Source organism: Anser cygnoides, chromosome 4 (genome assembly GCF_040182565.1).
Source record: "Anser cygnoides isolate HZ-2024a breed goose chromosome 4, Taihu_goose_T2T_genome, whole genome shotgun sequence".
Taxonomy (NCBI): Eukaryota; Metazoa; Chordata; class Aves; order Anseriformes; family Anatidae; genus Anser; species Anser cygnoides.
The window spans coordinates 32,644,612-32,669,624 of NC_089876.1; the positions used below are offsets into that span (position 1 = coordinate 32,644,612).

The window sequence follows — 25,013 nt, forward strand, 5'->3', positions numbered from 1 at the left end:
GATGACCCCCCTCCTGAGTGTAAGATAAAGGCTCGTGTTCTCATTTATGCAAAGACTAACAAGCAGCAAGTGCTGAGAAGGATTTAGGATAAAGAAAATTACTTCCAAACACAAACTGCTTTATCATCCAGGAAAAGCAATGCAGGCACCAAAGCCTCCAAACGCTCCTGCTTGATATTCGAGGCACAGCCCTCCCGACTGAGCTTCAGTGCACGTTAACTGACACACAGCTGCTCCGTAACATACAGACAAGGCCTAACATCTCTCTGGCCAAGAGGCCTGTTAAATGCGAGTGCCAGTCAAACGACTGACAGCCACTATCAGCCTGGTGGGATTCTTCTCTCTATTATTAAACTGAGACAGCTACAAGCTCCACGTAAAGGGTGGGACACCGCCTCACATTAGGGACACTGCCAGGATTTTTGGGCTTCTGCTGCTCATTATTATTAGCATCACGCTAGCGGCAGAAGAGTTTCGGTCTGTCCAGATCTCCGCTGTCCTGTGCAACATCTTTACAACAAAGATACGTGGCAAAGGAAGATGGTGGATATCAGAGCAAGCAAAAGCAGGTGTGTTTCAGCATTTAGATTTTTACCAACTATTAACCACCCACTTCTCAAAGCCAGGAAAAGCCCACTGCCAACCGAGACCCCAGGGTCAGGACCGGTTCACTTTCCAGACGTAGCTCCGGGCTCCAGCAAGGCAAAGCCTGTAAAAAGCCAGCAGCAACATACTGAGGCAGGTGCTTCAAATCACACTCCCTGCGGCCAGTTACCACATTTCACTCCCCAGGTTGTGCTTTCAGTCATCCTCTGCCAGCACCAACTCCTGCAGTTCACCACTTTTTGGCAACCAACTGCTCCCTTGGCCAGCAAAGCAGCTTGCCCTTTGCTGCAGTGAGGACAACAGGGCAGACGGTGCATCTAACCCGTGTCTCTGCCCACCTCCATCCTGCCGTGCACAGCTGGGGCCGGCTGCTTCCCTGGATGTGATGGGCGCCTGCTCTGAGCACTGCCCTCGCAGACTGGGCCCCAGCAGGCTGCCTTTCCCGTGGTGCTGGCGGTCCGAGCCAGAGAGGGCAGGAGAGCAACTCCAGAAAGCCCCAGTCTGTTCTGGAAGTGTTTTCCGACTGCCAGCTGGGGAGCAAAGAGCATTTCAAGAGTGCAGTTTGGGGTCATTCAGTTTTCACCTGCTCCACGAGCCACCGCACTGGGCTTGGTGGAGAACTCCGAAAGCTGCTTTCCTTAGCAGCTAGCCGTGTTGTACATGCTGCTCCTTCAGCTGCAAATACGGCCTTTATCCCAGGGGTAATGGACTTAGAGCAGGCTATTCTTAAGCACTAATAGGCTAAAAGAACCCAATTATTTTCATTTAAAGACTAACAAGGCTCTCCTGTGAGCTATTCATTTTGTTGCTTGAGGAGCCAGGCGTCACTTGTACCAGATCCAAGTAAATAAAAGGAAGGGAGACAAAAGTCACCATGATGGGCCCTTTTAATGGGCACAGACCTCCTACAGCGTTGAAATTCCCTTGAAATGGGAAAAGAGAAAGATCATTAAAAAGCTCATCACGATAGATAGAGCAGTGTGCAAGGGTCAGGCTGTGGACAGAAGCAATTATCGCTGAACTGCTTACCATCCCTAATAGTTGGGGAATTTCAAGGCAACATTTTCATCATTTAGAATGAGTATGGGATTGGGAATACTCCAGCGCTGCTTCCCTCAGGCCACTCGATGCTGACCTGATATCGGTATTAGCCTAATGCACACAAAGGATTACGTGAGATTACAGGGAACAGGTCCCTTGTTAGCAACTTGCCATCTTCACTTTACAACGAGGGAAGAGTCCCTGTGAAGGCTGCCTACCTCACCTTCCTCACTGGCTACCCACAAGCCTCTAATTACACCGTAAAAAACATGCATAGGTAAGGGGGCTGCTAATGACCGCAGGGCCAAAAAATATTTCTGGTATTAGAAAGCAAGGTGGAAGACAGCCTATGTTTTGTATGGGGAAGAAAGCCCTTTTATTTTGTCAACATCTCAGTGCTTTCCATATTCAATTCTTGTTCTTTCTACATAGCAATGCTTCTTGGTAAAGCCAGGCAGAGAAAATAAGGCCTGCTGAAGTCTTTAATACGATACTGAAAGTGGGATTCAAAAGACACAGTAAAAAAAAGTAAAGAGCAAAGTAACACACCACTACTGAGAGCTGCACTTGGTGCTGTTGCCATTAAAATACCACCTGTGATCTCCAAGTCACCGATATCTTTACTTGGACCCTCTGCACCCAGCTTGGCTATGTGTCCAACCAAAACACAAACAACCAGCTGAAGGAGCTGATAGCCAGAAGCAAAGACAAGTGAATTCCCTAGGAAACAGTGCGCAAGGGCAGGCTTGTTACTCAAACAGCAATCCAGGAACGGAAACAAGACCAAGATGTATTCACTGCCTGTCCTTGGACTTCAGGTTCTGAAGCGTAATATTACTTATTACACTTTCATTACATTTTGGGAAATATGTACTTTATGAGTAAAAAAAGTGAACTGTGAGTTTTGACTGCCTGGAGGAGTCCTCCAAAGGCAGGCCACTGCTCAAACTCCAGCTTCTGTCTGCTTGCCAACACGGCGGGCACCTCAGCACACCCTCAAAAAAAGCTTCTAGCTTAATTCCACAGGACCTTTCTAAAATACAGGGTCATCCCCCTGTGATCAAGTGCTTTCTTCAAATGAAGACGATCTTAATTTTCCCATCGTTAAAGCCATATTAATGTATTTTAATTACCCGCTGCAGCCTCAGGGCTGATGATACAGCCAAGTCATTTTCAGCACTCGCCTCCTCCCCAAAACAGCCTCAGCGGTCACACAGTCACTGTGTCCAGCTGGGCACTTCAAGCCCAGTCGTGCCTCCACACCTTGGACCCGATTTGCCCATTGGGTTAAGACCCATAGCAGGCTCCGTCCCTGCTGCTGCTCCATTATCTTGGGCATCCTGCCACGAGCCTCACCGAGGCAGTCCACGGCCACACATTCTGCCCCAGCAAGCTGGATTTTGTGCTGCAGAAGAGGAACAGCAACAGTCGTCTAATTTATTGGGACTGTTTCTTTCTTGATGCAAAACTGTTGGGAGCTGTCACCCATGCTCACTCGCTCTCTGTTTTAATGATGCAGGACAGGAGATCCTTCTAGAAAACCCACAGAGTTTGTACGGATTTGTGTTTTAGGGTTTGACAAAGTGATCCTGTAGAATTCAACAGGGGGTGGTGCATTCCTTACAAAATGTTTGGCTGGCAGACATCAATCGTGTTTGCATTTCTGAGAAAACTCCTGTACAAAGCGACAGCACAATTTTCATTCCACTCTTGGCATTTTAAGTGATACACAGCATTTCCATAAAGGTTATGAACAATGTTGGGATAAACAGGAATAAATTTGAATATTACTCTGTTGTCCACTCTTCTCTCTGGGCAAAAATCAGCCCTCAGTTTCAGAATTTGCTGAAATGGCACAGCATAGGTATTGTCTGTACTAAAATAATGAACAATCCTGAGATGAAAAGCACTATGTGTTGTCTGAAAGTACCTCATAGTTACCTGAAAACCTACTCAAACAAGTCTGGGAGGGCACACAATGTCCAGCACGTCCCACCGCTGTTCCCAACCCTTCCCGCCTGCAAGGGAGTCACAGGAAGCCTTCCTCCTCACCCAGCCTCTCAGCAAAGCAACGAAGCACGGCCATGCTCTAAGTGCCTCCAGATCTCTGGTCTGGAGGATGTTTTTTTTTTGTGTTTTTGTTTTGTTTTACATTTCCACCACTGTGCGCCTGGATAAGAGAAGCTGGGCAGCAATGAGTAATTGCAGCTTTCACGGCATCCCTGCCCATGTGGCACAGCGCCCTTGAGTTTCCACAGCCGTGGGAAGCTCAGTGCTCCTTGTTCCATACCAAACGTATCCCACAGACTAGAAAGTGTCTTTAAGAACCCGACTTGGTAGTTTCAAGTTCTTCCAGGTGAACGGAAAAACTAATTTCTTTGCTCATTTTTTCACAGGATTGCTTGGTGTGCTTGTGCAGGCAAGAACTGAATACATAAGATTTTCATTCCTTTTTCTGCAGCACTGTTTTCTCTGTTTTCCTAAAAAAACACAGGCCCAGGGCACACAACAACAAAGAAACTTAACTTCCATAACACACAACCCAGGCAGACCCCATGGCTTGCTTAGACACAAACCTGTGTCCCTCTCAGCACCCTTGCATCCTGTTGTGGCCTTAATCCACAGGTAACTATCCATATATATCTATAACTATACTATCTTCAAAGTATTTGAAACTTATTTTTAAATCCTACATAAAGTGATATCTCTAGCTGCTTTCAGATATGTTGTGCATTTTATTGTGTTTATTAAGTTATGCATACACTAAAATTAACTGTGGATAATCGAACAACATCTGACAACTGCAAACCAAGGCAATTCCTTTGGGGATACATGCGCCTGCTCCCCACCAAAGACTGCCCAAGCTTCTTTTTATTCAAGAAGCCACATATCAGGGGACACTCTGAAGTTAGTCTGGAAGCTCTCCGTCCATTCAGATACCTGACAAACAACCAAACCTACAGGGTTAGGCGAGGTGGGACTTGCCATTGGCGCTAAGTGACAAAGGCACCCGGGTTTCTGCCAAATGAGCCTCACGCTCACCTGAAGCGCACGTTCCTCCAGCCGTGTCGAGAACCTTATCCCTCCTCCATCGCCAAGCCGGTTCAGAAGCACACTCTTCTGAGAACCTTGCAGAGAAGCCAAGCCCCAAGCTGAAGGCGCTAGCGCTCGCTGCAAGCCTCAGGCACAGGAGGTCAGCGCAATACCTGCACGGCCGGCAGCTGAAGCCCCGCTTTTAAGCGGCCCTTGGTGACACAGCTGCTGCTCGAGAAGGCAACCAGGTAAGTAAGACCCGTAACTCCCCGTACACAACTGCTGTCACCTGCACTCCACTCCCCTCCTGCTGGTTGTCAGCACCCTGCCTCCCCTACCCCTGCTTGCACGAGTCCCCAGCAAAACAGCCGTAGCCGACCTTCCAGCTGCCACACACCGCTGCCTGGGGACTGAGCTCAGCCATTACACAATCTGTTTTCGCATCCCCCAGCTACTGCTGCCCAGCATAATAAAAAAGGCAAGGCACTTTTCAGACCTTGCCGGGTGTTGGTGCCAATGAAAACTTGCCCAGCCGCCCACCTCGGCGCACCTCTGAACTCACGAGTCCCACGGCAGCGCTGCGAGTGCCCCTGCTTGGCACATAACGCCAGGGTCTATGCCCAGCAGCTCACTGCAGGAGTACCTACCAGCCTGTTACAAACTTATTTTAAAAAATAAATAAATCTAAAAGCCAGGATCTGCGTTTATAACTGGTTTTAAGGCATTTCCCACTAACGCAACAATCATTGTTATGACCTAAATTGCCTTAAAATGAAAAAGATACCTTTTTTTTTTTTAAGGCCCCGCCACCCAGAAAAAACGACATTTTAGCTGTATCAGCAGACATGACTAAGGTATTTATATGCAGCTGGAAAACTAGTGCAATACAGATTAAGGAAATGAAACTGTACCTAGAGCCAGTGAAGTGATGGAACATCCGCTCTCTCTGGAAAAGCAAAGACGTACGTTTACCTCCTGAAACACTGAAATATTCACAACCCCCCGAGTGGCTTTCAGCTACCAGGTCCCTGCAACAGTGGTGGCAGGCAAAGCTCCACGGGATGAGTGCTTTGCCAGGGACTGCTGCTGGAGGCAACCTGGGCACAGGCGGCCGCTGGGCAGGCAGGCCATCCCTCTGCTGGGAAGCAAGCAAAACAGACGCCCACATAAAAAGTCCTCTGAATTTTCAAGCGTGCACTTGAGCACAGGCTACTTCATTGCCTGTGGTCCTCCTCTCTCCGCTCTCACTCCATTTTTTCCTGTAGCTGCTCAGTGTTTTATTTATAACCCCTCCGAGGCTGTGCTGTGCTTCAGCTTCCCACGTGCACAGAGCAGCAGTAAGCCCAAGTCTTCCTCAGGCTGTTTCCCTGTTTGTCTTCTGATTCACAGCGCTGTCAGCACCTGCAGCTTCGTTGTGTTTTGTGCAGACAACGTGTTGCTGGATGCAAAGAAAAACCCAAATTTTTGTCTACTTCCATCTGCAAGCACTTGGACACTTCTGATATAGCAGAGCACTTGTCAGGAGAACATAGGCTCTACTCACTGAGATAACAGCATCGTCGCCTTTGGGGTCAGGTGAGAAAAGGCAGCCACCTTGCAGTACTTGTCCCTACAAACATCTCTCCTGCTGAACCCTGATGTGCTCAGCATCTCCCAAGGCTGCTGATCACAGCTTTCTTTAAGCACTTAATAGACACTTCCCTCAAGCCACCTTCTCGCTGGCTACCCACACAGTAGTGAACTCCATCACGCGCACCAGTTCTTTCCTGGATAGCATCTATTGTTCGCAGCCACCCTACATGAAAAGCCTTTATGCTCTCCCTGGATGTTTGCGACACACTGGGGACCTGCTGGACACAGTTCATAGGAGAATAGTTGTTTTTTTTTTTCCCCTTCAGCTGGTTCCATTCTTTAGCAGCCATTTGTTCCATTGCTGGCGTTACCACTGATGGGCGAGAACCATATGCATTGTTCTAATGTCTCAGAAATCTTTTGGCATTTTGTCGTCTCATTTATTCAACATTATTATTCTATTGTCAAACACTAATTTAAAAGCATCTACACACTGAGAGCTCAAGAGAATTGTGTAAAAAAAAGCCCCTTTGTTCCTGTACCATCCACAGAGCACATCTTCCCGAGCTCCACTGCGAACTGCCTAGGGTTTTAAAAACAATAGTGGCTACAGTCTTTTATGAGAAAGCTCTGCAAGCCAAACAGAGAAGTTAATGCCATTTGCAGATGTACACTGAGTCTCACAAGCTGAGCCAGGCAAAATAATGCCAGCAAATAATTATCCTCTGAAGAAAACAGAGAATGTCAGGAACGGTGGTTAACAGATTCATGGATTTCTTACCAGCTCCTTTGGTCCTGCAAGTCCAGCTCTTCCTCCCTGCACCTGCTGTGAAGCCCTGGTCCTGTTCTCTAGCCGCTCCTTTAACACGCTCTTCTCTCCATCTCAGGTTACTGTCTTGGAGCGTACACACCACAGCTAGTATTTCTCTTTCAGGCCCCTCTGACCACTTCACCTGCCCTCCCAAGGTCTAACGCTTGCACTCCCAACTGTTGCAGCATCACATCCAAGGCCCTCATCGGGAAGACAGTGCAGCTCTGCACACCATGTGTAGCCTCTCCGAATTCTCCCTGCTTGCACCCCTGGCACTGCCAAGTGACAAACATCAGCCAGACCGGTTCATGCTTGTACTAATGGCCCACAACCAGTTTCCCACTGGGATCCCAGTACTGGGCACCCTTCATCTCCTCTTGCCTTTCCAGCAGTGCTCCCGCTCCAGCAGCACAGACACAGCAGGACGGGGGCGATGGAAATCCCTCATCCACACCCCGCAGACGTGGATGCCCCAGACCTGACAGGCGGATATTGCCAGCACAAGCCACGTGCAGATGGTCCTGGAGGGCTCTTCACCCCTGCCCCCCTCCTCCATTTCCTCAGCTCTGCTCTTCTCTGGGAGCACAGTGCGATGGGATGAGGAGGAACCAAGCAGAAGCATGCTGAAGTCAAGCTTTTTGAAGAAAAGATGGTCTTGACAGAAGTCCTGTGTTTCGGTGTCCTTGTAGCACACCACAGACTGCTGACAGAGACCCCTTATCACCCAGACACACGCAGAGGCAGCAGAATGGGCAGGACCCCGGCAATGGAAAGGACAAGGAGAGAGACATCTGTGGCACAGGCCCACACCGCTCATGTTGGGCCAAACTGCTCTATTGGGGTTCCAAGAACGGCAGCGCGCTCACAGGCATTTTTAACGTGATGTTGGGATTTTCATCAGGACCCAGGTAACGGCGAGAGTGCTGTCATCTTCTGGGAAATGGTGAAAAGCAGCAACAATCCAACCCAGCAGACCTTCATTCTGCTTAGTTAAACACTTGGTAAGAAATGCGTACTGTACTTAGCATTCAAGTCAACCTATCAAAAAAGTACAAGAATACAGCTGTGCTGCCAACATCAGCCAAGAGTGGGTGTCTTCATTGTACTGCTCTGTGCTTTGTGGCAGCTAAATCGACTAATTAGCTTTATTCGCCATATTAAATGCCCCGATTTAGATATTAGACCAGCCATTTGAGAATTCAGAGCAGTAGATGTTTTCTTCACTCAGTTAATGGGATACTTCTTCCCGATGCAGCAAAAGGACATCAAAATAATCGCTGTTTACTGGACCAGCTATTACACAACCAAAACAAACACTGACCCACACTTATGCTTTTGGAATGGGATGCACGGTGCTCCTCACAATCACAAACACATTCACGCTCCTTGTGAGAAACAGCCCCCAAAACGCAGGGTCATAACGCGCTGATCCCAAACCCCTGAGTGCACGGCTGGGGGAAGCAGGGCTGCGGTGCTCCCACGTCCGAGTGGTGTGGGCAGCACAGCACCAAGAGCCGGGACCTGCTCCTTCACCAGAGACTGAGCTGCAGCCGCCAAGAGCCAGCGACAGCTCCGGTGTCTGCTCCAGAAGGTCATTAACTCTCTTGATTGAAGCAAGTGCTTCAGTAGAATTGGGAGACTATTTTAAGGGGGAAAAAAAAGCCCACCATTTCCTCCCTGGCATCTCCGCAGCACAAGGTACGTGAGCCCCTGACTGCAACTGGCTGAGAACAGCTGAGTTGCTCGTAAAATGGTAGGTTTTACTTGTGTCCTGGTGTGAGCCAGCGGGAAGAAATGTATTGTAAGCATTTCATCTTACTGTCACATTATAAAGTACCGAAGATTTATTTTTCCCTGTTCCCTCCACCTCACCTCTTCAAAAATGAGGCAATCAGCCAGAAAATTGTAAGCCAAAAACTTCAGTGTATCAGAAAGGCTGACACAGAGGCTCTGTATGCTTTATTTTTCAGCTGTGGCTAGTACCTCCTTTTCCCAGATAGTGCTGGTTATATAAATGACATTATATAAATACAGAAAGAAAATTAAGAAACACACCTGGAATAACAATCAAACCCAGGAAGCAAAAGGAAAAAGATCTTCTGTTGATCTGAGGCTAGTTAAACACAACATAAATGTTTTACAACCTAGGCTGTGAATGAAATCTAACGCTGGACTCCTTCCAGACTAATCCGTGAATTCTCATAGCAAAGGGCATTGCTTTGGGAGCCCGCTGTTACACACGTTGTGCTAAGCTTCCTCCCCGAGTAGCCTTCCATTCCTGGCAAGATACCTGGGGACACAAGAGCTCTGATATCATATGGAAATTCTCCGTTTTCTCCATTCCGCCAATTTCTCCCCTTAAAAGAAATGCAGCACTTTGGATGCTCGTGAGATTGATCCCAAGAACAGCTCAAGGAAGGTTACAGCAAACGAGCTTTGCTTTGCTGCATCTCCTCTCCTTGCCCAACGCTGCCTTACGCCTCACCTGAGCTGAGCAGGTCTCACAGATCCATCTCCTCTTTATCCTTTTCACCAAATCACTAATGGGAGTTGCAACTAACACCGACCGATTATGGCAGTGTTTCTTATGAGGCACTTTCTCAAAATGTTTCTTTAGGCAATCTTCCCCCTGTCGAAATGGAGATTTTTGTAATGCACAACTTCTACGCTTCTGTAAAAATTTACGTAGCACAGCTTCTGTCTCACAGGAAACTCTTTTTTTTATGTTGGACTTGAGACTAAAGACAAAGAGGTAATACTGCCCTAAACCCCGGGGATCAGGAAAAGCTGGGAGGCTCGCTCTCGGGCTCTCCATGGTTACTGATTCTGTATTAGAAAGGGCAGATTTTATCAAAATGAACTGAGCAACCACCTAGTTTTCAGTTTACCTGTAAGTCATTTGCTAAATATACTTTTGGCTTGCAGAAGCTAGACAGAGTGGCAGTTATCGCTGGTACACAACAGGACAGCTATCCTTCATAGGCCTGGGGAGGAACTCTGGCACCTCAATACTCGGCAGCAAAGTGGCACGTGGTAAATTTCATACCAATGGCAGTCCCCAATTCTTCCACAACATCTTTTCTCCCCGTAAATATTAACCCTTTTCTTCAGATGTGCGGCATTACTTAGTGCACTTGAGGCAAGGAAAAGGAAAAAACCTGCAAGCCTCCCACATGCTCCCTGGGCTCCAATACAGATAAACACTTCCACGTTTTTTCTGGCTGCTCACTCACTTTTTTGCACCCTCCTAGAGCACTTGTGCTATTTCATGTGCATTTTTAGGATACGAAAGCTCCAATTAAACAGGGAAGAGAAAAAAAGGATTTGTCCTCACCGAAGACCGAGTTGGGAACAGGGGCTGAGGGGTGTCTATGCACATTCCAGCAAAACGACCAATGCATTGCTTACTGTAGTAGATATAGGACACAGATATGCAAGTTTTTAATTGCTCCACATCCTTAAAGTGCCAAGTACTGTCCCTAGGCTGGAGCAGCCATTCGTCAGAGTAACAGAGACCAGCAAGTTTGCCCTAAAGCATCAGCCTGCTGCTTAAATCACAGCCTCATGTCTGTTTGTCCACGACCCGCATTGCAGTAAGCGTTCAGTTCGTGTCAACAGGCTTCTGAAACACGTGCCCGGGCTGTGCAAGTCCTCACCACTGCCTCTGTGCTTCTGGTCACTGTTCAGGAGCTCAAAGCATTTGCTTTTTCTTGGAGACACTGCAGCTACTCAGAGCAGGAGCTCTTTGTGGGTAGTTGCACAGGCAGTGAAGGAGTGTAATGGGTTTTATTCAGCAGCCCTAGCAGTAACAGAGAGTGCTTTTGTTAGTCCAACTTTTGTGCTAAGTCTGCTTAAGAGGATGTCCCTCCAGCAGGGGAAGTTAATTTAGCTGCTTCCATCACCATTCAGCCCTTGGCCCCTGTTGTGAGGCTGCCAACACCAAACCCCCTGTGACGGCCACTCTCATGAACTTGTTCTGTACAAGGGGATTGCAGAGGTCTGCCTCAGCTTGCTAGGGCACATGTGGCAACCCAAAGGCCCTAATAACAACCACATTCAGGAAGGTCTTTCATCCGCAGCATCGGTATTACATAGCATGCCTTCACCCTTTGAGCTTGCATAGGATCCAGGTCATTTTCCATCATGTTCACAGAGAAGAGCATTTACACAGTCCTGCTGAACAGAGCTGAAATCAATGGACTTGTACAAATGCTGCTAAAAAAATTATTAGTCCTTGGTTACTACAGCAACTGCGTGGAAGAGGTCCCTTAGCAGTATGTGAGAAATAAGCAAGCACACTGTCCTGGTTTCAGCTAGGACAGAGTTAATTTTCCTCCTAGTAGCTGGTAGGGTGCTATGTTTTGGATTAGGATGAGAAGAGCGCTGATAACATGCTGATGTTTTAATTGTTGCAGAGCAGTGTTTACACCAGGCCAAGGACTTTTCGGCTTCTCGCTCTGTCCTGCCAGCGAGCAGGCTGGGGGTGCAGCAGGAGCTGGGAGGGGACAGACCCAGGACAGCTGACCCAAACTGGCCAAAGGGGTATTCCATACCTTATGGCGTCATGCTAAACAATATATAGGGGTGGCTGGCCAAGGTGGGGGGGCCGGCTGCTCGGGGATAGGCTGGGCATCGGTCAGCGGGTGGTGAGCAATTGCATTGTGCATCACTTGTTTTTTACACATTATTATTATTAATACTATTATCATTATCACTATTATTATTATTATTGTTATTATTATTATATTCCTGTCTTAATAAACTGTCTTTATCTCAACTCACCGGCTTCACTTTCCCGTTTCTCTCCCCCATCCCAGAGAGGGAGGGGGGAGGGTGAGCGAACGGCTGTGTGGTGCTTAGCTGCCAGCCGGGTTAAACCACAACACACAGGTAGAATTTCTTTGAATAGGGATGTTTAACTATGGCCTGCGTGAGATAACACAACACAAATTAAACTTTTGCACACCTTGAACATTGGTTTAACAGCACGTGCTATGCTGGAAGCTGACTGCACCAGCTCCAAGTTAGGAGTTGACCAAATGTCCTGCAATCTGATCGGGCAGGCTTGAAAACACAGCTGGCAGGATTTTACACCAAGCTAGCTGCACACTCCCTCAAAGAGACAGGGGGCAGTACAGCAAATGTCAGGGAGACACAGATGCACTGGCCACCAAGAACCGAAATTAAACTGCTGGCTACTGGATGACTTATTAGAGTGCCTATTTTTTCCAGTCTAGCAGCAGCTGCTGGCTGAGTGTAATTATACCCAGTTTACACAACACATGGTAGTGTACTCGAGAGCTTTAGCTCTGTGCGCACACATGGGCAGTGGTGCTAACATTCTCCACCGACACCATGAGGGTTTGTGCTTTGTTCTATTGAAAAATATTTACCAAAAGACTCACTTCTCAGTTTGGATCGAACAAAGACAGAGAAGGTTGGAAACACAGCCATTCTCCCCAAAAAGGCTCTGGGAGAGGAGCTGGGGCTGCAGTGCCTGCCTTGTAGGCTCTCATGTGGGATCAGCTGTTCATTATTCTGCGCAGGAAGGATGAAGGCTGCACCTGAGACATCCATGGAAACCAAGGGAGAAGGAAGAGCTGCAAGCCCTGTGAAATGAGGTATGCGGGGAGTTGAAGGGATGGCTGCAGGAACAGGCTGTGGTTTGCAGATGTCACCACTACAGGGACAGACATTAACGCAGCAGCTACATGCCAAGCTGATGAAGTAAGACTGAACACTTCTTGCACTGCACTAAATCCTACAAACCATCTCCAAGGGAAAAGTGAATTTCTATCAGCACCAGTCAGGGGCAAACCACTGAGCAAGAATTGTCTGAACCTGGCACAGAACCCGTGACTCTGTGCAGCCTTTAGTGGCACTCCTATAGTTCATCTGGGACTTAATGCTGGACGAAACACCTTTTTTCTTCCTGTGAAAATATTTAATGCTCCCACAGGGCCAAACCCAAGGCCTCCAAAGTGTTTCAAAGGAACAGAACAGAACAAAACCAAGAATTATTGAAAACTCAGGCCCACATTTTTGGTCTGAAAGAAGCAGAAGAGGGGATTAAAGCTGGAATCTGATCACCTCCCAGCTGAGCACCTCAGTGAACGAGTTTGTGGATATTCATCTCAGGCCCAGGACAGAAATTCAATCCTGTGAATTTGAGAAACCTTTCCCAAACAACAGAGCGATGGCATCAGAAACACCACGGTTTCAAAATACTTTGCTTTATCACCCTGAATTCTTTAGTACAAAATTCCCATGGGTATCTACTGACAAAACATATTATACCTTTAATAGCACTGATGTAAATCACTGTGGTGAAAAAAGCATATCTACAAATAAATCCTTGAAACCTGCAGCAACGGCCAACCGACAAACTTCAAGGCACAGCATTAGAAATGGCAGAACTTTCTACTGCACGTGCAGGCTAAGAGCTATCCCTCCATAACCACCTCTGTATTCCCGAAACTTCACTGCCCAAGATGCTCAAGCCCACTTATATTCATGCACTTGTGAAGCCATTCCCAGAAAACTCATAAAAAAAGGCCCCAAGCAGTTTTGGGGCTTTCACTTCACTTTCAGCATCAACCAGCCACCATGGCCATTTGCTGTGTGAAAGGGACCAGTCCTTAGATTGCTTCACCTGCAGCCATGCCAGGTTTTACCTGGTTTTCTCAGGTAGAAAACAAGCCAAGGAGAACAGGAGATTCTGCTACTCGCATCAGACAGGATGCAGCCCTCCTCGTCTATTCTGAAACTCATCTAGTCAGAGGGTTAACAACTTGATTTAAAACTTGAGACCTTATGTTCAGTGAATGAAGACCAAGAATGATGAGAACGGAAAAAAATGCACTTGCCCTAAATAGAAAGACATGTCTCATAGAGGCTTCTCTTCCTTCAACTAAGTGTTTCAAGAAACAGGAAAAATCACGACATCAGGAACACGAAGCTAACCCAAAATGTGTTCCAAGTTTGCACGACGCATTCAAAGCTGAAAGGAGCGGTACCTTTCTGCAGTGAGCGAAGTCAAAAGCCATGCAGGGAAAGGAAATAAGGGCGAGTTCACGCTCTGGCTGACAGAACAACAACAGGAGAGCGAGAGCAACCGGGCTGCAGCTGCACGGAGCTCGGCACCACGGTCATCTCTGATCACTGGTCATCTCAGGAAAATCCCATATAACTTAGTTCTGCACATTGAATTTTTGGTGGAATTGCCAAGAAGCGTGCTTGCTCTGTCAAAACCCTGGGTTTCTTGTGACATCTGCATGACTGCTTGATTAATTTTCCATTCACAGTTGGCCAGAGGTCTTTGAGCAAGACCCAAGCAGCGAGGCGTGCAGAGGGTGGGTGCTGCACATCCTCCTCCCCTGCACGCGAGCGAGGAGCCGCTCTCGCCACCCAAGCAACCTGCGGAGCAGCTGCTGTGCTGGCGACGCTGCTGTTCTGTATTTATACTCAAGCTGGTTCCTGTGGATATCCAAAGACGAGGACCAAGGCAAATCAAACTCTCATGCTCCTTACCAAAAATCCTCCAGGTAACAGGGACAGACAGCCATTTCTCGTGACGCGGTTCTAACGTGCACGTACAATTAAGTTTTCCTATCTGCCCTGCAACATTATCCATTCCTTTTTAACTTGTAAAAGGCACCATGTTCTATTTTTCATCGTATCCGATACTCATACTGAGAGATTTCCCCTACTGACAGACTCTGTTTCCATTTTGATAATTATCACACTAGTTTCTATTTAACGCATTCATTCCAAGCTTTGTTTTATATTAAAAAACGTAACAAAATTTTGTCACTTGTATCCTGTTAATGCCAATAAATGGAATTGGCTGCCCGTGGTGGTTCTTTTTGCTCCACACAAATCGGATTAAATGAAGCACGCATATTTTGCCAGAAAGCAGTACTTTAAAATATTCTGTTTGTACACCAGAGACAGTCTTCCCCTTACAGGCAGACGGTGGTTACCTGTACTTAAGATTCCAGCAGACAGTTATTCAGTTTCCAAAGACACTCAAATCCCAAGTTTAAGGTTTACACCTTAGCATTCCTACCTACTGTTCCTTGCCAGAATCTGGCTAAGATCCTGTGAGCAAATGAACGCTGTTAAGCATTACTTAAGCCAAAAAATGAGGAGCATAATAAGACCTAGAGGATAAAAACCGCACACCAGGAAGTTCAGGACGGGTTATCTACTGAAAGCGCAGATCAACCTCAACTTTCAGGCACACACCAACAAGTATTTCCTGAAGGCCAAAGTTCACAGTTCTTTGGGATCTCATTACACACCTCAAATTCAATTCCATAAAACCACATAGGCCACAACTGTACAGTGGCAACTAAACAGGTGCCTAAAACAGTTGAGAGTGAGTGAACTTGCCTGTTCTGGTTCATTTACAGCCCCATATCAGTGCTGCTCCATCCAGACAGGTTACCTCGCTTTGATCCCAAACCTCATGTCCTCAGCACATAACACCAGGGCTGTGTGACAGCAGAGCTGCCCCACAGCTATTGCACCTGCAAGTTCCGTCCCGCTGCTCACCCAACCACCCAAGTTAACCCTGGGCAGAGGGGAAAGCAAGACAGACATTTTCATCAGCTGCCAATAGACAACAGCTGTACTGTGAAGGAGGGACTGCTAAATGCTGATTTTCTCAGCTGCCCATATTTCAAGCCGGATAGGTGACCTTCAGATCCAGCTTAATGCTGGCTTCCTAAAGCAGAATGGGCTGTCAGGAGTACGGTGACTAGCAGAGGCAGCAGAGAACCAACAACACGATACCCTGAACCACCTCCAAGAGGGAAAACGCTACGCAGAATCATCAGAAGTCAGATTTCTTCATATGTTATAGGCTTGCTCACTTCTTCACTTTGTCTTCTGGAAGTACCTAGATCAATTTGCTATCCCTACCTGCATCTCCACTAAATGGAATTGCCATCCTTGCCGGATCCCCTGAGACATTGCAAGGATATCAGCGCACAAGACAGCTGCTGTTCTTATTGATAAAATATTACAAGGGTAAGATTGTGTTTGATGATAATAAGCAATCAATGAAAATTCACTGACCTTGACTAGAAGAATAACAGACATGTATTGCTTCTTTTTCCTCTGCTCTCCTTCAGTAGCTCTGTGCCCCTGCAGGCAGCTGATACACGTTGGCAGAGACCTTTCCCTACCGACAGCTAATGACTCAAATGTAATAGTCTGATACCAAGGAGACATACACATATATTCACTACAGCATGCTGTAGCTGCTTATATTTCTAACAGCAAATGAGCATGCTTCACAAAGTGGAAACCATTCAGTTAGAGTGTCGACATAAGCAGATATTATTTATTTTCTTTACTCCCATCGTACAGTGTGGAGTAATTGCCAAAAATTCCTTGTTAAGGAAAATTAAACTAATATTCACATTTTAAAGAAAATGTACGGCATTGAAAAGGCTTTCAGGGTGGAGTGTAGCTGCACTACCTAAGCGTTCCCTAGGCTTCCAACCTTAGATGCTATCGCACTGGGGGAACCTGTGTGCTGACTCTAAGGAACAGGACGGAGCGTAGAGCAGAGCGGAGACACCACAGCTAGGCTCTGTGACAAGAGGGGGACTCGATTGTTCTTGTGTACACCGAGACCGATAAGCTGCACATTTGCTATCCTGAACCAACGACCTGCCATATTTTTGACAAAATGCTGTACTCTAGTGAACTTTTGCTCATTATAATATTATTATAATACCAAAACACACCTCTATCCCAAAAGCTACCCGCCTCCCAAGGTGTGACCACCCCTCACTGAGCAGGCACTCTGAATTTCTCAGAGCCTATACCTTTAAACAAAAGCAAGCAAACTTTTCAGCAATCATAACCAAGATATGCCTGACCAGAGTCACTCAAGCTCCACCTAAAAGATAGAAAATAATATAGATTGGCTTAAGAGAAAGGGGATGTTAGGGAAGATACCATCACGAGAGATACCTTCTGACTTCTGGAATCAGTCGACAGGCTGAGCCTCTCTTCCCCCCCCCACTGAGACGCCGTAGTTTAAGATTTGAATACTTGGTTATTCTGGGCGTCTCAGGGGAAACAGAAATCTCTATAGAGTCTTTGTGCCTTTTAACACGTTAATAGCCAGGCTGTGTATCTGTGTATTTCGCGCATGCTAGCTTGCTTTTGCAGACAGTAAATTATCGCTGGCAATCCAAAGAACCTGTGTGTACCTGTTGCGGTAATAAATTGCACTTAATTGCATTGTTCCTAGCCGTGATAGTTCTCATAGAACGCAATGAGAGTGGGGGCGTGCTACGTTGTTGGTGAATCCTTGACCTTGATAGTTCAGTACCCTGAATCCGACCAGACCCGTAATGGTTAACTGGCTACACCCCTTAACACAACATACAGTCACTCTTAGATTAAAATCTGACAGGCAATCCTATTTTTCTGAAATTCAGTTTCATTCACATCTCCTTCACTTCCACACATACAAATGTCACGGTGTAATTTTTGGTGCGGAATGGACAGAACCCAAGCCCAAAATTTAAAGCAGACTGGTTCTCAGGCATTCACTAAATTCACACCACAAACTGGAACCTGCATTTCCCAAATTCGCAATAGGGCTATGCAGATAAACTCAGTGGCTTGCCCTGTCCACTCCTACCCACGTTCTTCCATCTTCTATAAATGCACGCACGAAATAGAGCATTCCCCAGGACCAGGAACCATACCTCTTTGCCTGCTTCCAAGCACAAGCAAAAAAAATAAATGCAAAATACAAACTACAATCTGACTTGGGAAAAAAAAAACCACCCTTTGAACTGTCTTCCATCCCATTAATCCCATTACTGTCTAAATGTGTGGCTGTACTGTATGCAGACTGTGCAATCCAGTAGTGAAGAAACAGGTATTCGTCCTAAACACAGACGCCACAGTACGCTGCCAATATAATAACGGCAAAATGCTGCTCTCCATCTCCTAATGACCTCCTCACGCACTGGAAATTCATGCTGTCAGTTGACTTCTTCACTTTAGTTCTTCACTGCAAGAACACCAGGGTTCCTACAAGGTCACATCGATTTTCTTGTCAAAGTGAATGCAGCAGATCCTTATACATAGTTAATGGGAAAAACACCCTTCTGTACCTGGCATCCAACGTGGGACATATTTCAGCGACACACATGTACCATCTGACTGACCCTCAATTTGGGCTGGGGTTCATTCATCTTCCAAGCCTAGCAGAATATTTTAAATTATACTGCTGGTAGCACTTGTTTTTTCTTTAAACCTTTTCATCTGTACATGTCTTTACAAGCTACTTCAGATTAAAGTGGAAAACTCAAGCAAACTATCAGCTATTTAATCAACTGCTACCAAACTTATCAAAGCAATCCAAAGACTGGAATAACCACCTCCATTTCACAAAAGGAAAGCAGCAAGCATCTTCTGAGGTCATCCCACTGGTCAGTGGCAGAGAGATGAAAACAATTTGGGGTTCCTAGTGCTGTACGATGCTCCATGCTTTTTGACACCTCTCAGTAAGCGACAAAATCCTCAAATGCATCTAAACATATTGCCAGATGTCAAGTGCTATGAAGAAGAGCTGTACTTCCTGAATTCCAGCCTCTGGCTCATAAACACTTTTATTTTGATGTCCACTTTTCAAACTCTTCATTACCAAAATAACTATAGTGAAAGATACATTTGATTCCCCAGAAATTATTACTTATTGGATATTCACAAACGTGTAAAGCATAAACTTGCCATGGGTTATTTAATCAACCTATACAGCCTGGCATACTTTTAAGGGTCAACAGCTACTAAGGCTGCCATGTGAAATCGGTGCTCTGAAAGCTGCTTGTACAAGAACCTTCTCTGGGAACAATTACCTGAAGACCGAATGGTTTTCTTAACACATGCACCTTAATGCAGGCTGCAAAGCTTGATGAATTGTCACAGCCTGTGCCATGCAGGACGCTGGATTAGGTAGGTCTGACATCTCTGAACTAACCGCTAAATCTTCATAAACGCATACCATCAAAAATTTAGTAGGCATCAATAATATGCATACGATCATATGTTTGAGTATCTGCACAGATGTAATTCTCAGAGCATTTTCTAACATCACGAGATGATTAACAGCTAGGACTACCATACTCCTGCAGGTGCTAGCACAAGGTCTCTCAGCTTATTATCACAGTGGCTCAGAGCTGCCCTAGGCTGAGCGGCAAGAGTTATTTACTCTGTTCTTATGGCACTCTAGAGACAGACAGCCCTAAAGCATGCCTGTAAAAAAGCTAAATAAATAGCAAAGTAGATGAACATTAAGGAGCAGTAAATTACCACCACAGAAGCAGGCAGCAGACACAAGTCTGTTCCACGCTACAGATGGCAATGTATTCAGGCTGCACTCTTAGGGGATTTCCTATCCAGGAAGGCACAAAGCTGTGGTACTCCAAGATTTTAAACAGCAGAAAAATAAGCAGTACCTTTAAAATACAGTGTATTCATCTGACTCAAGTAAGCGCATCGGACCGATTTTTACTACTTGAACTTAATTTGGACTATGCTCCCTTAAAAATGCTGCGATGAGAAAACCTGACCTGAAAAGGAAGCTTTAGAAGCAAGTGTGGTTGGAGAACCATGTTAATTGCCAAGGCCTGACTCTGTTCTGTGGTCACTGCCAACAAAATCTCAAGTTGTATTGAGTCTGTGACAGAGATGGAGAGGTTTCTTGAAATGTGAGACAAATCTGCTCGTACGAACTTAGTTCTCTCCCCCACCTCCCATCCCATCTCCTCCTTTCACTTACCAATGGCTTGGTTTCATCTTCGTCTTTGAAATAGTACAGCTGGTCCCCCTTGAGAACAAACCAGCGCGTGTGCCAGGTCTTGACGAAGCCTCCTTGCTTCCGCAGCCACCCACACTTAAAGGCACTGTGCCGCCCACGGCTCGGAGGAGGACTCTCTGCAGGGCCAGTGTGTTCATCCATACTGGGCCTGGGCAACTCTCCTGATGAGAAAGGAAGGGGAAAAGGAAAAAGAATCAGATCATGAGCCCAGCAGAAAGCTGTTCCTTTCAACACAGCTGAGAAATGAACATGCCCTGACTACCAGAGAGTGCTAGCAAGGCATTTACCATCTGACTGCTTACTCTCGTACAAGCACCCATCAGCTGTGTGAGTACTGCTCACCTATAGGAGACAGCAACAACAATGAAATGAGTTGTTTAAAAGCAGGCAAGAGGCAAAAATTGCTTCAACTACAGCGTATAATATCTTCGCAGGCAGAGGAAGACATCAGCTATTTCTCACACTGAGTGCTGCTGGATTACAGGCACTGAGAAGGAATGAACTAACAGTACGTCTTCATACCAAGGAAGGCAGGATGCTTCCCGCTGCCAGACAAACCTCTTAATATTCCCTGACAGGCTTTATCACACCATATAATAAGGCTTCTGCTTTTATTTTATTTTCTTTTATTTTTTAACTATTGTCACTGGTATTGTGGACAGTAAATATAAAAAATAGCTGCATATCCCATGCAACCCATAACCAACCCCATGGCTGAAATCGGTGTGTCCAGCTGTGCCTCTTTACAGACATTTTGCCAATCATACAAAATGTTAGTGCATCAACTCGAGGCGTGAGACGTGTCCAAACCGGCACTGAAGGGTGGAATTGAACTGACAAATTTTCAAGTGGCTTTTTGACTTGTTAAAACTATACTTGTTACCATATCTGGACAGTCACAGACATTCTAGACGGATATTTTACATACAACCGTGTAGTCACATGCTAAATCTTGATGGTCAAAAGGCTTCTCCTGATACCTTACCAAGTTTAGAGCTCAAAAAAATCAAGATTTTCTCGGTTGCACGTTGTGATATTCTCAGTTGAAATACAAGTCCAACTGAGACCCAAGTGTGCCAAATTGCATATACTTAAACAGAATAAAATGCAACCAAAACCACAAAAGCGCCAGCGTGCAAAATGAACGGTGAAATTTCAGTGTCTGAGTGCCTGAAAGACAACCTCTTTCTTCTCCTGGACAACCACCAGCAGCCATCCTTGCCCAGCCGGGAACCTGCACAGCTGCTAGTGCCTGGGCAGGCTGGCTGCCTAAGGACTTTTGTTGTTTCTACACACCCGGGTAGAAAAAGAACAAAATAACCCAGACCCTGCAAGCAGGAGATGTTTCTGACTAGGAATATCTAGACACAAGCTTTCTGTTGTGACTTTGGCAAAAGGTATTGGTGACTTTGCGCCCAGCACTCCTGCTCCGTTCCCTGATAGAAACAAGGCTGTTAACGAACTCACTAACAGGTACCAACGGTGCAGAGGTTTGTGCTTGGCTTTTAAGGAACATGAGGAATGGGGATACACATTCGCTTGATAGAGTAGACGATCCCTTTGACAATTAGCACCAGTTTTTGTCTGGATATTGCTACATCAATGTGAAATGAATAGCAATTGTAAGAAAGCAAGCGGAAATAACTGGAGAATGACAGCTTCCAGCCAGGGATGTTTTTCAGCATGTTTTTCCTTTGTTTCCTTTCTTCCTACCCTTCACACTTATCCCCCTTTGGAACAGCTGCCCCAGCTGCTGTCTCTGCCGTGGTTCCACTGCTGCTTGTTGTAACTGAGCTCAGCCTTTCACTCCACCCCTGCTTTGGGCTGGCTCTTGGAAGCTGCCCCCTGTGGTTACAACCCTTAAGGTGCCTGCTCTGCACCACAGTTTTTGCTGCAAAGTGCAATATCAGAACTTCAATCGCTTGGTGGCCATCTCAGAAGCAGAAAAGAAAATGGGTCTCCTGCCTCTTTGGGGTTCACCTGAAGTTATTTGCAACAAGCAACGACTGGATCATCTTCAATATATGACCTCACGCACACGTGGCAGGTTTTCAAGACAGGCTCACACCCTGCCTCTGCTCATCACCCACATGCAGTGGGGGTGTCAGGAACCAGGACAGACCTTCCTGTCCCACACGAGGCCACCCTCTCTGACAGAATATGCACCTAACAAGTACTCAGAGTTTCTCCATCCCAGCAGAAATCTCTCGGACACTGCTGGCTTTTGGGGGGGGCAAAGCAGATGGGGAGAAGCAGCTCTCCAGCTCACGTCCTCAGGAAGCCAACTGGCAACCATTTTAAGGAAAGCATTGCAGCCAGCAGGTAGGTTGTTACAACTTAGAACAGGACAAAATGATTTCCACGGGCCATTCCCTGCTCCTTGCTATGCACCTGCAGAAAATCCCAATCCACCTCTGCTGCCCAGGCCGGCCTGGAGGGAGGAGAGAAGGAGGAGTTTAAGCACAGCGACTTCTTTTGGCGCACTGCGAAGGAAGCCAGGTCCCTACTGCACCTGGACCACAAACAGGCATCCGACCGCCTATGAAACCCCGGGCTGCAAGGTGCCTTGCTGCTCCACTCCACCCAGACACGGCACTGGTGCTGACACCAGGACACAAGCCAAGTATGCGCATTTCAGCTAGACAGCCAACGTGTTGATTGATCTGTGCCTCCTTGCTGATAAATCTATCAACCCTTTTCTGTAACGCTAAAACACACGAGGTGCAAGAGCAGTCTCCAAGCAGTAAGTCCTCGCAGGTAGTGGTAAGATTTCCTTTAGATTAATGCTATATTATATCCTGAGACACTTTCTGTACACAACCGCCATATTATTTTTTTATCAGTGAACTGATTCTCTTCAGCAGTTAATTTCAGCCACCTGACCTGTTTTTGGTGCACATTATTATATTTAGACACAAGACTACATTTTTTGTTGTTGTTGTTTTCCACCACTCCTTTGCTTTCAGAGTCTGCCTACAACAAACCAGACTGAATCACAAATTCCAGCAGCTGGCTCACTTTCACCAGTTGTTTTTACAGCTGCTTCAACACCAAGATCATAAAAACAAACTGCAGAAATATCAGGGTGCTGGCAGTGCTGCAGGGAACAGCGAGGTGCAAACAGCATGTAAATAACACATGAACACGTGTGGAATTATATCAACACACTGCGAGTCCTCTCGCTCCCATGAGACCAGGCAGAAAGCCACTACGTTTTCAAGCGCTAAAGAAGCGTATTCCTCAAACCCATCTTCTGAATGGGAAACACAACTCATGCCTTCTGCCAGAGCTAGCGCCACCGACGTGGCCTGCCTCCAGCGTAGGGAACGAGCAGAGCTGGACAAATCCTGCGCAGTCCGTTCACTCTGGGCTGGCTGTGGGCAAGATCTCCTGCTGTCATACGGACACGGGGAAACACAGGACTTGGCAGCTCCCCCAAGTCCCAGCCCTTTGCCAGGAAATCATCAGAGAAAGTTATTACAGCACGACAAACCCAGTTGCAATGCAACCCCCGGACTGCACCAAGATGTTTGGCAGGGAACCCTGATCTTGCTGTGTGATTTTATTCCCCCTCAAGTTTCTCATGGCCCAGCTGGCACACTTCCAGCACGCAAAGCTGCATCAGCTTTCGCTTCCAGCGAGCCTTCTCCATCCCTCACACGCCGCAGCAGCTCCCTTGAAGCCCATGCTCAGCCTGGTCCGAACCAGGTCGGGGCACCAAGCTGCCCAAGCACTAGCCCAAACCCGCCCTCCTGCAGTCTGACACAGGTCTGTTCCCTTCCCCTATTTGTGCCTGCCTGCGTGCCAAATTCATAATGATCTTTGTGACACAAATGTATGAAATGGCATTTTGATACTTCCACCCTTACATGAAGGGATATACCTCATTTTCCAAGCAATGCCTAACTCTGGCTTCCTCTCTGCTTATTTCCCATGAGCTACCTAGAGTCTAAGTGCCCAGGCTGAAGGTTATCAGCTTCTTTCAGGTATGGAGCGCTGCCTCTGAGCAGAGCATTTTCTTTTGATTTTTCTCCATTTAACCTGGTTGAATAACAACTCTGATACCTTTTAGTGTCTGAAAACACCAGCAATGGTTATCTTACTCGTAACACATCTTAAGAGACCCAAATCTCCGCAGCAGCACAGGCACACGTGTGTCAGCCACTGCTGCTGTGCTACTGGCACTAACGCTCCTCATCACAGACACATCCGGCCCTTCTGAACTCCCCCTTCCCAGTTCTGTCCTATCAGGGACAGGCTGACAATATTTAGCTTGAAAGAATTTCACTTCCAAGGCCTAAATAATTACTTCTCGGGCAGGAAAAAAAATGTGAAAGCTGTATCATCGGTCAGATTAGACAAGGCCTGATGCAGAGCCCAGCGAAGCCAATGGAAGACTGCACTACTTTGCAGCGCACTCAGGGAGCTGTTCCCAAACCAAGATCCAATACTTCTGCCAAGACATGGAGCTCTTGGACCAAGGTAACACTTGAGTGCCTGAGCTGCATTCAGTGCCAGAACCACCCTACATATCTTCTTACACTGGCTCAACTTCTATTATCAGCGTGCAGTTTATTTACAGGAATTCAAGCACAACTATATCTAGCACAAATAAAAGGGCACCAGAGGATTTTTCAAGACTACTTGAAGGTATTCAACTGCTACCAAAGTACAATGGAAACTGTGACTACTAAATTCCCTTCAGAATGACCCTGGAAAAAATCACCTTCAAAATCCTTTTGCCTTAATGTATTCAGGATAGCCCTCTGCCCAAGCTGGCGTGTAGGAAACCCAAGCAGGCCAGATGCTCAGTTTCCCTGGTAGAAAGCACAGCTGGGTAACCTGATGTCTTCCCGAGCATCCCCAGAACCTGTCAATTCCTGTTACATAAAGCAAAGCAACTGCAGCACTTCTGTGACTACAGCATCATGTGGCCACGCTGTATTTTGGGCACTTGTCATAGGCTAAATTTCTGCTGTTTAAAGGCAAACAGCAATCTTCAGATAGATGCTTTTTTGTCCCTACATTACTGTTGTGGCAGCAGGAGGCATAGGAAAGGTGCACAGCTAAGAGCCCCCGTCCATTACAGACTCTTCT

The 25,013-nt window shown here is 46.6% G+C and overlaps 1 protein-coding gene across 7 annotated transcripts in view; it reads right to left on the bottom strand.

Moving 5' to 3' along the window:
- ARHGAP24 (Rho GTPase activating protein 24) overlaps positions 1–25,013 on the bottom strand; it is a 188,323-nt gene that overhangs the window by 133,226 nt on the left and 30,084 nt on the right. For 6 of the 7 annotated variants that reach the window (XM_013190528.3, XM_048074525.2, XM_066996637.1 and 3 more), the window contains exon 2: positions 19,878–20,077. In XM_013190528.3, the coding sequence (XP_013045982.3) occupies positions 19,878–20,057 (180 nt within the window). In that variant the 5' untranslated portion in view covers positions 20,058–20,077. Of the gene's footprint in view, positions 1–19,877; positions 20,078–25,013 lie in introns of those variants that run through there. The other variant, XM_048074534.2, reaches the window with a different exon arrangement.